A 15,489-nucleotide genomic window follows, 5' to 3' on the forward strand; every position below is an offset into this window, starting at 1 on the left:
AATTTGGGGTCCATGGCTGGCTTTAAGAACAAAACCCTAAAACTGCAAAATATGCAAAATTATGTACCTGGAGACTTTCTGGGTGAAGGATCCTTAACTTTTGACAATTTCTCAAAGAGACAGGTAGTCTAAAGAGTATTAAGAGCTCCTCTCTAGGATAGAAATAGTATTCAGTAATGGTTCTCTACCCCATATGAAAACACGAGCCTCAAGGAACTTAGTAAAGTACATATTTTCTGCTAAATGGGGCACTTATTTTCTCATGGTTAGCATTAAAAGAAGTTTATGGTAGCTAAAGCTAACTCTTTTTCTTTTCATATATTTTACTGATTGACTAAGTGGGAAGTCTAGTTTTTAAAGGAATTTTCTAAAATATTTATTATTAAGTAGTAAAGATAAGTCACAGAAAAAAAAATTGTATGATTCCATTTATGTAAATAAAAAGGCCATATTTTATACGTTTTTAATGTCTTATAAGCATTTATTCATGTATCTATTTTTTAAATCTGTTTATTATACTTTTTTAGATAAATTTTTAAAGTTTATTTTTTATTGGGGCAACATTGGTTTATAACATTACATTACATATTTTTCATGTGTACAGTATTATATTTCTACTTCTTTATATACTCTACAGCATGCTCACCACTAGAAATTTAGTTTCCAACCACCTCCATACAGTTGATCCCCTTTACCCATCTCGTCCTCCTCCCACCACCCCTTCCCCTCTGCTAACCACTACTCTGTTCTCTATATCTACATTTTGGTTTGCTTTGTTCAATTTTTTGTGTAAGTTTGCTTGTTTTTTATATTCCATGTATGAATGAAATCATATGGTATTTGTCTTTCTCTGTCTAACTTATTTCACTTAGCATAAATTCCTCTAGGTCCATCATGTTGTCGCAAATGGCAAGACTTAATCATTTTTAAGGCTGAGTACTTCCGTTGTGTATATATATATATATATATATATATATATATATATATATATATATATGTTGTGTGTGTATATATACATACACATACACACCACATCTTCTTTATCCATTTGTTCATTGATGGGCATTTATGTTGTTTCCATATCTTGGCTATGGTAAATGATGTTGCAGTGAACATAGGGGTGCATATATCTTTTTGAATTACTGTTTTGCTCTGTGGAATCTTTTTAGTTTGTTGTAGTACCATTTGTTTTCCTTTTGTTTCCCTTGCCTGAGGAGACATATCTAGAAAGATATTGCTAAGACCAATGTCAAAATGCATACTGCCTATGTTCTCTTCTATTGCATTTCATGGTTTCAGGTCTTACATTTAAGTCTTTAATCTATTTTGAGTTGATTTTTGTGTATGGTATGAGATATTGATCTAGTGTCTTTCCTTTTTCTTTCTTTTTTTTTAATGTGGCTATCCAGTTTTCTCAGCAACATTTATTGAAGAGACTATCCTTTCTCCATTGTATGTTCTTTGCTCCTTTGTTGTAAATTAATTGTCCATATATGTGTGGGTTTATTTTGGAGCTCTCAATTCTGTTCCATTAATCTATATATCTGTTGTTCTGCCAATACCATGCCATTTTTATTACTATGGCTTTGTAATATAGTTTTAAATCAGAGCATGTGATACCTTCAGCTTTGTTCTTTTTTCTCAAACTTGCTTTGACTATTCTGGGTCTTCTGTGGTTCCATATATATTTTAGGATTTTTTTGTTCTATTTCTGTGAAAAATGTCCTTGGGATCTTGATAAGGATTGCACTGAAACTGTAGATTGTTTTTGTTATTATGGACATTTTAACAATGTTGCTTCTTACAGTCAATGAGCATGGCATATCTTTCCATTTCTTTGTGTCTTCTTCAGTTTCATTCAACAATGTCTTACAGTTTTCAGTGTACAGGTCTTTCACCTCCTTGGTTAAATTTATTCCTAGGTATTTTATTCTTTGTGCTGTGATTGTAAATGGGATTGTTTTCTTAATTTCTCTTTCTGCTAGTTCATTGTTACCATCCAGAAATGCAACAGATTTTTGAAGGCTGATTTTGTACCCTGCAACTTTGCTTATTATTTCTAATAGTTTTTTGGTGGAGTCTTTAGGGTTTTCTCTATATAAAATCATGTCATCCGTAAATAGTGACAGCTTTACATCTTCCTTTCCAATTTGAATGCCTTTCCTTTCTTTTTCTTGCTTAATTGCTCTGGCTGGAACTTCCCAATATGTTGAATAAGAGTGGCAAGCGTGGGCATCCTTGTCTTGTTCCTGATTTTAGAGGTATTATTTTTAGGTTCTTGAAAAATGTCTAGTTATCAAAAAAGGAAATAAAAACAATTCTAATTTCTTCTGCTTTTCTCTCTCTGATACTCAGAAAATTGTAGTATAATACTTTTTTTAAGCAGACCTAAATTCTATGTCATTTCTTAAATGTCTCATGTCTTTAAATATGTATATACATACTGTGTTTTTGTTTACTGTACAGTATAAACCCTCTAAAATTTCCTGGAATCCTCCAACACCAATAATGATGTCCAAGACTTTTTTGTTGCTTGCTTGCTTGGAGATAGTCGTATAAGATCAATACTAATATTTGGCTTTTTTTAATTAATAGTAATCTTTTATTTATTTATTTATTTTTATTTTTATTTTCGGCTGTGTTGGGTCTTCGTTTCTGTGCAAGGGCTTTCTCTAGTTGCAGCAAACGGGGGCCACTCTTCATCGTGGTGCGCGGGCCTCTTCACTATCGTGGCCTCTCTTGTTGCGGAGCACAGGCTCCAGATGCGCAGGCTCAGTAGTTGTGGCTCATGGGCCTAGTTGCTCCACGGCATGTGGGATCTTCCCAGACCAGGGCTCGAATCCGTGTCCCCTGCATTAGCAGGCAGATTCTCAACCATGCGCCACCAGGGAAGCCCCAGTACTAATATTTGAAATAGCTAGAGGAATCTAATTGAACCATAGCTATTCAGGGTTGTAGACAAAGTGTGTTAAGAGTATGAATAGAATATTTTTACTCAACTAAGCACTGACTTTATTTTATTATTTTAAAATTTTTTTATTTATTTTTGAGCAGGTAGTACAGTCACATGGTGCTCAATTCCAGTGGTACAGCAGGATACACAGTAAAAAGTCTCTCTCCTACCTCTGGCCCCCAATTTTCCTCCCCAAAGTAACCTGTGTTCATAGTTTTACTTACAAAAATATTTCATAACTTCTGCCAATTAAGCATCATCTGTCACAGTGATGCAAGCTGCCTTTGCACTGAACTCTAACCTTTCCCTGGATTTCTAAACTACTAATGACAAGAACAGAATGTAGAGGTAAAAGACTATTCCAGAAAGCCCAGGCAGAATATAATTATGAGTCACAGGGCTGGCCAACATGAAGGGTTTAATTAAAAACTCTCAAGTTCCATGGAATTTTTACTGATCTTCATCTTCACCTTCTCTGGCAGAATCACATTTAGAGAATTTCTTATCACTAGTTTTGGGAAGGAAAACAATATCTTGAATCTGAAGGAAGAGACTTACCTGCAAAGCCATAAATACTGGTTTCCATCCTAACTCAGTTCCTGTTAAATTAGATGATATAACAGGCCTATGTCAAAAGTCCACATTATTCACTGTTTATGTATGATAACGTCCAAACTGGGTTTGTAACAACAAAAATACTTTATGAAAATGTCCCTTGCTTCAAAGAATGAAGTCATATCAACTCTATACTGTTTGATCTATCTTAGGTAACCAAAGACTACCTTCTAAGTCATATTATTGCTTTATTGCATAATTAGATGCATACAAACTTAAGTAGTACTTTTCCTATCTAACTATGTTACTTCATGCAATTAGTTCTATTTTCTGAGAATCTAGGAAAGCTAGAGTCTCAATTTATTTTGGTACAAGTTAGAAATAGCATGATATGAACCAAAAACTTGGCAAGTAAGCAATTTTTTCTTTTTAAAAAGATGTAAGTAGATACCATGTGTCATGAAATAAATCCAGACTATTTGGTTTCTTAATTGCGCTTATATTTTTGTATGGATTACAAGGTTTTGCTTGTGTGAAAAGTGGGAAAGACATTAGACAAATGGAGGTGTTCTATTCTAAATAGTCAATAGATTTTCCAGTTTCTCTGCTAATTACACTTTCTCCTTTAATGGTAATGTAGACACATTTGGAAAAGTGAATGGGGGATGACATAAGAATAAATAGTAGGGAAAGAACATTGCCTTAATTTTTCTTTCTTTGGAAAAGAACTCCTACAGAAACCACAAGAAATATTTTCTCTGGCATGTATCACCATGTTCTATTAGCACAGGTTTCAGCCCTGCCCATTCATTGCTGATGCTGTTGCAGTGTTCCTGTAAACCACACATGAGGCATCGCAAAGGCCTGGGTCACTGTGTGGCATGCAGAGGTGCTTTCGCCATTTACCTCCTTCATTCTCACCTGTGTAATTGTGGAAACGATTGCTTGAGTTTTGTTCATTGTTGTCACCAGTGCATAGAATAATACCTGGCACACAGTAGGTTCTCCATAAATATGTGTTGAGTAAATGAGTTGATGAAGGCTTGAGGGATAAAGTATGAAAATAAACAAGAAGGTATATGATTGTTGTGAGAAACGTCATAGGTATTGAGATGCATTTCAGAGTTTGGGTTCCCTCCCTTGCTGTGACATCTCTCCTCCCCTTCTACCCTCGAGGCAAAGTGCTCCAGTCTTAGTGCTTTTCCCTATCCAGCATCAGGGTTCTTAGGTTGCAAGCAGCAGAAAGGAACCTGGACAATTAAAGAGGCAAACAAACATATAAGAAAGGCTATTGCGTAGTTCACAGTCTTGACAGGAAGATTAGAGAATCGGGCTCAGAGATTATGCAGCCAGAAATAATTTCTAAATCATGACCCACAACTAGTCCAGGAAGGCCCCCGCTGCAGCCGCCCTAGAGACCTCAAAGCAGGCACTGGACGCAGCTGCCAGCCCTGTTGCCAGGTCAGCAGTGCTTCAGATCTGTCACTGCCAGGGAAGAGTCCCCGTGTCTGCTGCTTCTCTGCCTTCCTGGCTCCGAATTCAAAGTGGAGGTGGATGGGGAGGCTTGACTGGGCAGCACCCTGGTCACACATCTGGGTCGCACAGCAAAGGGAGCTGAGAAGCAACCATCTGGCAGGTGGTGTCTTCTAAAGTGTGAGGAAGACTCAGCCTCCCTAACACTCTTTTTTTTTTTTTTTCACTGCACTGCACGGCTTATGGGATCTCACCAGGGATTGAACCCGGGCCACAGCAGTGAAAGCCCGAAATCCTAACCACTAGGCCACCAGGGAACTCCCTCCCTAACACTCTTTATGGCTTCCCTGCCTCCTTCTATCACAATACTTCCACCAACCAAGGGCTGCGGTTAAAACTTAGTTAATTCTTTCTGGCATCCTTGGAAAGTTGTTTTATGGTGAAAGATTGTGTTATTTGTGGCACCACTGAGTAGATGTCTATCAGACAAACTGGAGAAGTTTGAACTATACTAGTAGGTCTAAAACTGATTCAAAATCATATACATTTTAGCTTTCAAAAGGCACTTTTAAAACACCAAAATCTAGGGATGTCCCTGGTGGTGCAGTGTTTAAGAATCCACCTACCAGTGAGGACACGGGTTCGAGCCCTGGTCCGGGAAGATCCCACATGCTGCAGAACAACTAAGCCCATGAGCCACAATTACTGAGGCTGCACTATAGAGCCCGCGAGCCACAACTACTGAGCTTGTGCTCTAGAGCCCACGAGCCACAACTACTGAGCCCACGTGCCACAACAACTGAAGCCGGTGTGCCTACAGCCCGTGCTCCGCAACAGGAGAAGCCACCGCAATGAGAAGCCCACGCACCACAGTAAAGAGTAGCCCCCACTCACCACAACTAAAGAAAGCCTGCGCACAGCAATGAAGACCCAATGCAGCCAAATAAATAAATAAATTTCTTTAAAAAAAACCACCAAACTCTATGAGATGCATATGTGAACTTAGATTTTAAACGCAATTTAAACACAAAAACATGTATAAACATTCTCCTTAAAATGTATAATTTACAAATAAAAACATGTTTCTAAATAAAATGGCTATTTTTTCTAAACGTAAACCCTTAAAGAATAGTATATAAAGAATTTGGTGGGGAATTCCCTGGCAGTCCAGTGGTTAGGACACCACGCTCTTACTGCTGAGGGCCGGGGTTTAATCCCTGGTCAGAACATGTGGGGAGCTAAGATCCTGCAAGCCATGAGGCATGGCCGGGGGTGAAAAAAAAAAGAATTTGTTGAGGAAAGTTGTTTCAATTCACTGTCCTAGACTCCAAGTATAACCTCTCCAGAATAACTATCGTACAAAAGGAGAAGTTCATGAGGCTAAGATGTTTATGAAGACATCTCAACTTGCAGTTTAACAAAAACAAACATTATTTCCCCTTTTGGTCTTCTCTGGAACAGTTGGGGCATGTTTCTGCTTATTTGGTGCAGCAACTCCAAAATAGCAAAATATATTTAAAAAAAAAAAAAAAAAAAAAAAAGAGGAACCAAGATTGCGAACTAGAAGGACGTGTCCTCACTCCCTCTTGTGAGAACACCAGAATCACAACTAGCTGCTGGACAATCATCAACAGTAAGGCACTGGAACTCACCAGAAAAGATACTCCACATCCAAAGACAAAGGAGAAGCCACAATGAGATGGTAGGAGGGGCACAATCACAGTAAAATCAAATCCCATAACTGCTGGGTGGGTGACTCACAGACTGCAGAACACTTATACCACAGAAGTCCGTCCACTGAGGTGAAGGTTCTGAGCCTCACATCAGGCTTCCCAATCTGGGGTTCCGGCAACGGGAGGAGGAATTCCTAGAGAATCAGACTTTGAAGCCTAGTGGGACTTCGGCAGAACTGGGGGAAACAGAGACTCCACTCTTGGAGGGCACACACAAAGTAGTGTGCACATCAGAACCCAGCAGAAGGAGCAGTGACCCCAGGGGAGACTGAACCAGACCTACCTGCTACTGTTGGAGGGTCTCCTGCAGGGGCGGGCAGTGGCTGTGGCTCACTGTGGGGATAAGGACACTGGCAGCAGAAGTTCTGGGAAGTGAGCCCTCCCAGAGTCCGCCATTAACCCCACCAAAGAGCCCAGGTGGCTCTAGTGTTGGGTTGCCTCAGGCCAAACAACAAACAGGGAGGGAAGCCAGCCCCACCCATTAGCAGTCAAGTGGATTAAAGTTTTACTGAGCTCTGCCTACCAGAGCAAAAGTCAGCTCTACCCACCACCAGTCCCTCCCATCAGGAGACTTGCACAAGCCTCTTAGATAGCCTCATCCACCAGAGGGCAGACAGCAGAAGCAAGAAGAACTACAATCCTGCAGCCTGTGGAACAAAAACCACATTCTCAGAAAGACAGACAAGATGAAAAGGCAGAGGGCTATGTACCAGATGAAGGAACAAGATAAAACCCCAGAAAAACAACTAAATGAAATGGAGATAGGCAACCTTCCAGAAAAAGAATTCAGAAGAATGATAGTGAAGATGATCCAGGACCTCGGAAAAAGAACGGAGGCAAAGATCGAGAAGATGCAAGAAATGTTTAACAAAGACCTAGAAGAATTATAGAACAAACAAACAGAGATGAACAATACAATAACTGAAATGAAAACTACACTAGAAGGAATCAATAGCAGAATAACTGAGGCAGAAGAACGGATAAGTGACCTGGAAGACAGAATGGTGGAATTCATTGCTGTGGAACAGAAAAAAGACAAAAGAATGAAAAGAAATGAAGACAGCCTAAGAGACCTCTGGGACAACATTAAACGCAACAACATTCACATTATAGGGGTCCCAGGAGGAGAAGAGAGAGAGAAAGGACCAGAGAAAATATTTGAAGAGATTATAGTCGAAAATTTCCCTAACATGGGAAAGGAAATAGCCACCCAAGTCCAGGAAGGGCAGAGAGTCCCATACAGGATAAACACGCCGAGACACATAGTAATCAAACTGGCAAAAATTAAAGACAAAGAAAAATTATTGAAAGCAGCCAAGGGAAAAACGAACAATAACATACAAGGGATCTCCCATAAGGTTAACAGCTGATTTCTCAGCAGAAACTCTACAAGCCAGAAGGGAGTGGCATGATATACTTAAAGTGATGAAAGGGAAGAACCTACAACCAAGATTACTCTACCCAGCAAGGATCTCATTCAGATTCGATGGAGAAATCAAAAGCTTTACAGACAAGCAAAACCTAAGAGAATTCAGCACCACCAAACCAGCTCTACAACAAATGCTAAAGGAACTTCTCTAAGTGGGAAACACAAGAGAAGAAAAGGACCTACAAAAACAAACCCAAACCAATTAAGAAAATGGTCATAGGAACATACATATCGATAAATACCTTAAACATGAATGGATTAAATGCTCCAAGCAAAAGAGAGAGGCTTGCTGAATGGATACAAAAACAATACCCATCTGTATGCAGTCTACAAGAGACCCACTTCAGACCTAGTGACACATACAGACTTAAAGTGAGGGGATGGGAAAAGATATTCCATGCAAATAGAAATCAAAAGAAAGCTGGAGTAGTAATACTCATATCAGATAAAATAGACTTGAAAATAAAGAATGTTACAAGAGACAAGGAAGGACAGTACATAATGATCAAGGGATCAATCCAAGAAGAAGATATAACAATTATAAATATATATGCACCTAACATAGGAGAATCTCAATACATAAGGCAACTGCTAACAGCTCTAAAAGAGGAACGGACAAAGGATTAATCTCCAAAATATATAAACAGCTCATGTAGCTCAATATTAAAGAAACAAACAACCCAATCCAAAAATGGGCAGAAGACCTAAATAGGCATTTCTCCAAAGAAGATATACAGATGGCCAAGAAGCACATGAAAAGCTGCTCAACATCACTAATTATTAGAGAAATGCAAATCAAATCTACAATGAGGTATCATCTCACACCAGTTAGAATGGTCATCATCAGAAAATCTACAACAACAAATGCTGGAGAGGGTGTGGAGAAAATGGAACCCTCTTGCACTGTTGGTGGGAATGTAAATTGATACAGCCACTATGGAGAACAGTATGGAGGTTCCTTAAAAAACTAAAAATAGAATTACCATATGATCCAGCAATCCCACTACTGGGCATATACACAGGGAAAACCATAATTCAAAGAGACACATGCACCCCAATGTTCATTGCAGCACTATTTACAATAGCCAGGTCATGGAAACAACCTAAATGCCCATCGACAGATGAATGGATGAAGAAGATGAGGTACATATATACAATGGAATATTACTCAGCCATAAAAAGGAACAAAACTGGGTCATTTGTAGAGACGTGGATGGATCTAGAGACTGTCATACAGAGTGAAGTTAAGTCAGAAAGAGGAAAACAAATATCGTATATTAACGCATATATGTGGAACCTAGAAAAATGGTACAGATGAACCGGTTTACAGGGCAGAAATAGAGACACAGATGTAGAGAACAGACGCACGGACACCAAGGGGGGAAAGTGGCAGGGGTGGTGGTGGTGGTGGTGTGATGAATGGGGTGTTTGGGATTGACAGGTATACACTGCTGTGTATAAAATTGATGACTAATGAGGACCTGCTGTATAATAAAATAATAAAAATAAAATTCAAAAAAAAAAGAATTTGTGAAAGATACTGCAGTGTTCAAAACTTGTATTCCCTTCTATGTCTCCTTAACTTTTCCTATTTAATGCACATGTATGTATTTACAGTGAGTTTGCATTTACTTTTTGTTTTGTTTGTTTTAATTAATTTATTTATTTGGCTGCATCAGGTCTTAGTTGCAGCACACGGGATCTTCACTGTGGTATGCAGGATCTTTTTAGTTGCGACATGTGGGATTTAGTTCCCTGACCAGGGATCAAATCCTGGCTCCCTGCATTGGGAGTGGGGTGTCTTAGCCACTGGACCAGCAGGGAAGCCCCCTGCATTTATTTTTTGAAAACAAAAGTGGAATTATTACCATGCAATAGATCTATGTATTTTTTTAATTGAAAAGTAAGACACTTTGTATGTATCTCCTACCATAGTGTCTTGGTTTGTTTGTAAAGCAGAAAATCTAATTTTACATTTGTCCAACAATGATTTGTTTATGGGATTGCTTATTTAATAGCATCTGACTGTCTTGGGTATAACTACCAGTGTTCCCCCATTCAGAACATTTGGGGAGGGGTATCACATAGATAGATGCCTTTTTTAATTTTTATTTTATTTATTTTTCTTTTGCGGTACGCGGGCCTCTCACTGTTGCGGCCTCTCCCGTTGCGGAGCGCAGGCTCCGGACGCGCAGGCTCAGCGACCATGGCTCACGGGCCCAGCCGCTCCGCGGCATGTGGGATCTTCCCGGACCAGGGCACGAACCCGTGTCCCCTGCATCGGCAGGCGGACTGTCAACCACTGCGTCACCAGGGAAGCCCAGATTCCTTTTTTTAAATAGATAATGTGAGTTAGCAAGTTGCTGGTAATCAACAGCTATCTGCTCATTCTCTGTATATGCAACAGGAAGAAGTGTCACCAACTGGTGTGCTACACTAGAACTTAAAATGGGTTTCCCACAAAAGCAAGTTTTATAAAATGGTGAATATAGAGAGGTAAAATAGTACAATGAGAACTATGTTCCAGATGTGTTATGAATTATTTATTTGATACATATTTATGGACAGTCTGCCCTGTACCAGGTACTATTCTAGGCACTGACTGACAAGAATGAACAAAACTCAAGCCATAGTTTCCACAATCACACGGATTAGAATGAAGGAGGCAAACGTTTATTCATATTCTGAGAAGCATCTTTTAAACTTATTTTTCTAACATCAAATAGTAGTTAGTTAACTGTTAAGGGTGACTGGAGCCTTTGCTGCTTTGTTTGCATGTTACACATTTAATTCTGAATATAAATTAGAACCTATACCAAGGGCTAACTTTAGGGAAATCAGAGTAATCATAAAAGAAATAAGGAACAACTATTACATAAAGTATAATTTTTCTCTCTTCCTCACTATCTTTTTATTCACCTTTCATAGGAATTTCTTCCTGCCCATATATACCCCATGGATTAGGTCAGGCAGATACCTGCCTTAATGGAGCCATAGGAAAACATGAGCCTGGTGAAAGGAAAAGGGTGAATCCTTATGTTCTTTCAATTTTTATTGAGCGGATTTATGAGAAACTGTTGAGGAAAAGTGTCCTAAGCACTTTAAATTCAGCCAGCAGCTCAGCTGGCTAATGGCTTTATGCTCAGCAGAAGACATCGGAACCTCTCCCAGTGACCTGAGTCACTGAAATGGACCCCAGATCAGAGCACTGCAGCCTAAACTTTCATCAATAACACTACGTACTCCTTAAAAGCTCTTTCAAAGAGATCTGCATGTTGATCACATTCTGGCAATGTGTTATCTGGTAGGTGGGGGATGAATTTAATGTATTATAAACCTGAAGCAGGGAGGGGTCCCTGCAGAAACCCTAGACGAATTTGATGGGAGAAAAGGGGAGGGTAACGGGCGGGACAAGGGAGCGGTGACTGGCTGGAGTCCCCGGGAGGAACCTGGAGGCCAGGGCTCTGCTTCTCAGTTTTGCTCAAGGTCCCACGTTACTCTTACCGGAGCCCTCGGTGGCAGCTAGCTCCCGGCGCTCACATCTGCCACACCGGCAGCGCACTAAAGAAAAACATGATCGTCCTGAGTCCACTAAAGAGGAAGTAAAGCCAGTTTCTTTTTGGTTGTTGTTGTTAGAAAAGTGAAAATTTTAATAACCTTCCCTCCCTTCCCATTCTCCCCTTTTGCTGTGTTTTTAGTTTGATTGCTTTAACTGTTAACAGAAGAAAAAATACTTTCCCAAACTTTCCTTCTTAACTCTTTCAGATATCTCAGTTCCACCTGCTTTCTTATTTAGATTCCAAAACAAAAGGAACAAAGGAAACTTTTTTCACTTACATCTAGTACTTCCCTTTTTAAATAGTAAAAGTAAATACACGTGGTTATTTAAAAAAAAAGAAAAAAGTCAAACCATACAGACAAGGAAGACCATAAAATGATAAGCAAAACTCTCCTCCCACCCTGAGCTCAGCTCCACTCCCCAGAGATAACCTCATAGAAATAATTTTTTCAGTTGACTGAGGTTTAGAATCCACAGTATTTCCAAATTAAAGTGCAACATGATGGAGGAGTTGTTTCTAAACTAACACCTCCATAAGCACAGCGTGGATATAAATTCTCACCACTCCTCTTGCGTATCTGGGTCCGTAGACTAAGAAGTAAGAAGGGACTCAAAGCCCTGCCACGTCTCCCTCACTTTTCTCAGAGGAGGAGGACTCATAAATTTCCTCAGGACAGAAGCGTGAGACTCAGACCAGAAGTCAGGGAATTTAACTGGCCTTTGCTTTCATCCTTAGCACCCACGTTGTGGGAGCTAGAGGCACTCAGAGCCAGCTTCCAAGATGTTTGTCCCTTGTCCCAACCCCCAGACAGTGCTTATTTCTGAGTTCCCTTCTTTTCTCTTCCCTTAGGAAGAAGAAAAGCCCACTCTCTGCGTGTTCAATGCTGTGACCCAAGAGACAATGCCCATAATGGACAGCATTTCCCTTCTTGGTAAAAAAGTGTCTGATCTGAGAACACTGATAGCTCTGAGATGTGGATTCCCTGTGAGTGTCTTCTGTCTTCGGACCCCAGAGGGACTGGAGATGTACGACTGCAACACGCTCAGGGACTACCAGACAGACCTCGGTACCACCCACTATATGATAGCAGTTACTACTCAGCACTCAGGTTCTTTGATACCAGACTCACAACAGAAGGAGGAGTTGTTTCTAAACTAAAACCTCTGTAGGCGCAGTGTGGATGTAAATAATCAAAACCCCTCTTTGGTGTCTGGGTCTGTAGGCTAAGAAATAAGAATGGTCACATACCCCTGCCATGTCTTATTCTCTCTGCTCAAAGCAAGAGGACTTGTTAATATCCTCAGGATCTGTTTATATTTTTCTCTTTCAAAATATATTTCAAGCATATATAGAAGCAAGTTCTAGTAGATATTCTTTTTCCTCTTTTGAATGCAAGTGTTAGCATATGATACATATTGTTGAAACCTTGCTTTATGCGAACTCATTTTGAAATATTGTCAGTTATATTGAACAATCTTTTAATTAAACAGTATGAAGCCAATACTGTGCAGGTCGAACAGGTGCCTCAGTGAGCACCATTCATCCCTGATGGACAGATTACAACCTCTCTTTAAATACTGTACTTCAGTCATGTCTGGTGCAGCCATACATTATTAAGCCAAACTCAAAGGACTGTCAGATTTGTTTTAACCATATTGGCAAATGGTTCAAACTTTATAGAGATTCTTGCTTGAGGTGAATAAGTTTTTGCTGACAGCACACCTTTAGGTAACATTGTGCTATAACATTTGCTGCAACGGAATTTGATTTCTCCCAACTTATAATCGGGCCTGTAGACATCCATGAATTAAGCAGTTTTGTTTTTTATAACTGCTAAATTTGCATTTATTGTTACTTTCCTGAGTATTATGTTTGCTTATTCTTTCATGTTATTTTTAACTGAGGCTCTCAAAACTTTGACATCAATTACCATCCCTGCTTTTGATCAGAGGAAGTGATGTTCTAGGAGTCGTCCTCAGAGTACCTTACTGTAAACACATATCTTCTCTGTGTGCTTGCTGGGGGATCAGCCCTGCACAGAACATGGTGGCGGCTGATTTAAGTAAGGGCACACAAGTGGCATTTGTCTTCGAGCAACTTACGACCTAGTTATTTAACGAAATGCCAAAGGATAAATGAGAAAACTAAGGTGACTGTTCTTCAGGCCTGTGCTGCTCAGATCATGATGTGACATTTTAGAGCACGAAGAGAATTTAGAAATGGCTTGGCCCAACACCTAATTTTGGTTTTTGGTCGTGCGCACGCCATGCGGGATCTTAGCTCCCCCACCAGAGTGGAACCCATGCCCCCTGCAGTGGAAGTGTGGAGTCCTAACCACTGGACCGCCAGGGAAGTCCCCCAACCCCTAATTTTTACAGATATAGAGACAGCAAAAAGGTTCTGAATGGTTAAACGACTTGCTCAGGCTGTGTCAAGGATAACACCCCTTAAAATGACCCTCTAGGAAGGAGGTTTTTCAGATGTAAGGTTAGCGGCTCCAGCATGACCTGGGTAGATGGCTTTGGCCACCATGAGAACACAGGGCATGGGAGGAGGGGCAAGGAAAGAGGGACCTCAAAGGAAAAGGAGGAAGAGCCTTTGACCTGCTTTACACCTTTGCCTAAAACACTTAGAAATCTCTCTTTTAAAATTTAATCCTTGTAAACATTTTATTTTTTTAATTTATTTTATTTATTTATTTTATTTTTGGCTGCAGCCAGTCTTAGTTGCGGCATGCGGGATCTTTCATTGCGGCGCGTGGGCTTCTCTCTAGTTTTGGGCTTCTCTCTAGTTGTGATGCATGGGCTCCAGAGCACATGGGCTCTGTAGTTTGTGGCACACAGGCTCAGTAGCTGTGGTGCATGGGCTTAGCTGCCCCGTGGCATGTGGGATCTTAGTTCCCTGAGCAGGGATCGAACCCAGGTCCCCTGCATTGGAAGTCAGATTCTTAACCACTGGACCACCAAGGAAGTCCCCCTAGCAGTCTTTTTTTTTTTCTTCTGTACGTGGGCCTCTCACTGTTGTGGCCTCTCCCATTGCGGAGCACAGGCTCCGGACGTGCAGGCTCAGCGGCCATGGCTCACGGGCCCAGCCGCTCCATGGCATGTGGGATCTTCCCAGGCCGGGGCACGAACCCATGTCCCCTGCATCGGCAGGCGGACTCCCAACCACTGCACCACCAGGGAAGCCCCCCTCCAGCAGTCTTTAAGTAGCCAGCCCACCTTTTTAAACTACAGGGTAAGGGAATCTTTGATCTGCCTCTCTTCCAGATTCTCCTCTTTCCAGTCAATGAGTCACCCTCAATGCCGTCAGGAGTTGAACATTGACCCCTTTCCAAAGGCAGTGGAGAGTCAGAAGGTTTTGGAGAAGCAGTCAAAGAAAATAAAAGATTTAAGTAGCTCAATTAGTCCCTGCACATACCAGCTCATACAGTAATATATAAAACTGCCTCTGCACTCTGGGCATTTATAGTAAAGTGGTAGAAATGAATGCACATTTACTCAGTTATAATCCAATAAGCCAGCTCCTTGTAGGCTGAAGGGCTCAAGGAAAGGCTTTTTGGAGAATGTTGGACTTGAGCACACAAAGATGCGAGAAATATGCATCATCTGAGAGGAGGAAGGGAAGACATTCCAGGCTTCTAGGCCAGGAGAAAAGCATGAGCCACAGGTTCAAGAACATGGGCTTACATTTGCAGCAACATGGATGGACCTAGAGATTGTCATACTGAGTGAAGCAAGTCAGACAGAGAAAGACAAACATCATATGATATCACTTATACGTGGA

The 15,489-nt window shown here is 40.6% G+C and overlaps 2 protein-coding genes across 2 annotated transcripts in view; one reads left to right on the forward strand and one right to left on the reverse strand.

The window, feature by feature from the left end:
- The window catches only part of RNF13 (ring finger protein 13), a 214,792-nt gene that overhangs the window by 170,041 nt on the left and 29,262 nt on the right, over positions 1 to 15,489 (reverse strand). The window lies entirely within an intron of this gene.
- Positions 1 to 15,489, forward strand: part of ANKUB1 (ankyrin repeat and ubiquitin domain containing 1) — a 40,024-nt gene that overhangs the window by 2,311 nt on the left and 22,224 nt on the right. The window contains exon 3 of the mRNA XM_060100273.1: positions 12,553 to 12,769. Within this exon, the coding sequence (XP_059956256.1) occupies positions 12,553 to 12,769 (217 nt within the window). The remainder of the gene's footprint in view (positions 1 to 12,552; positions 12,770 to 15,489) is intronic.

Source organism: Mesoplodon densirostris, chromosome 5, assembly GCF_025265405.1.
Source record: "Mesoplodon densirostris isolate mMesDen1 chromosome 5, mMesDen1 primary haplotype, whole genome shotgun sequence".
Lineage (NCBI taxonomy): Eukaryota > Metazoa > Chordata > Mammalia > Artiodactyla > Ziphiidae > Mesoplodon > Mesoplodon densirostris.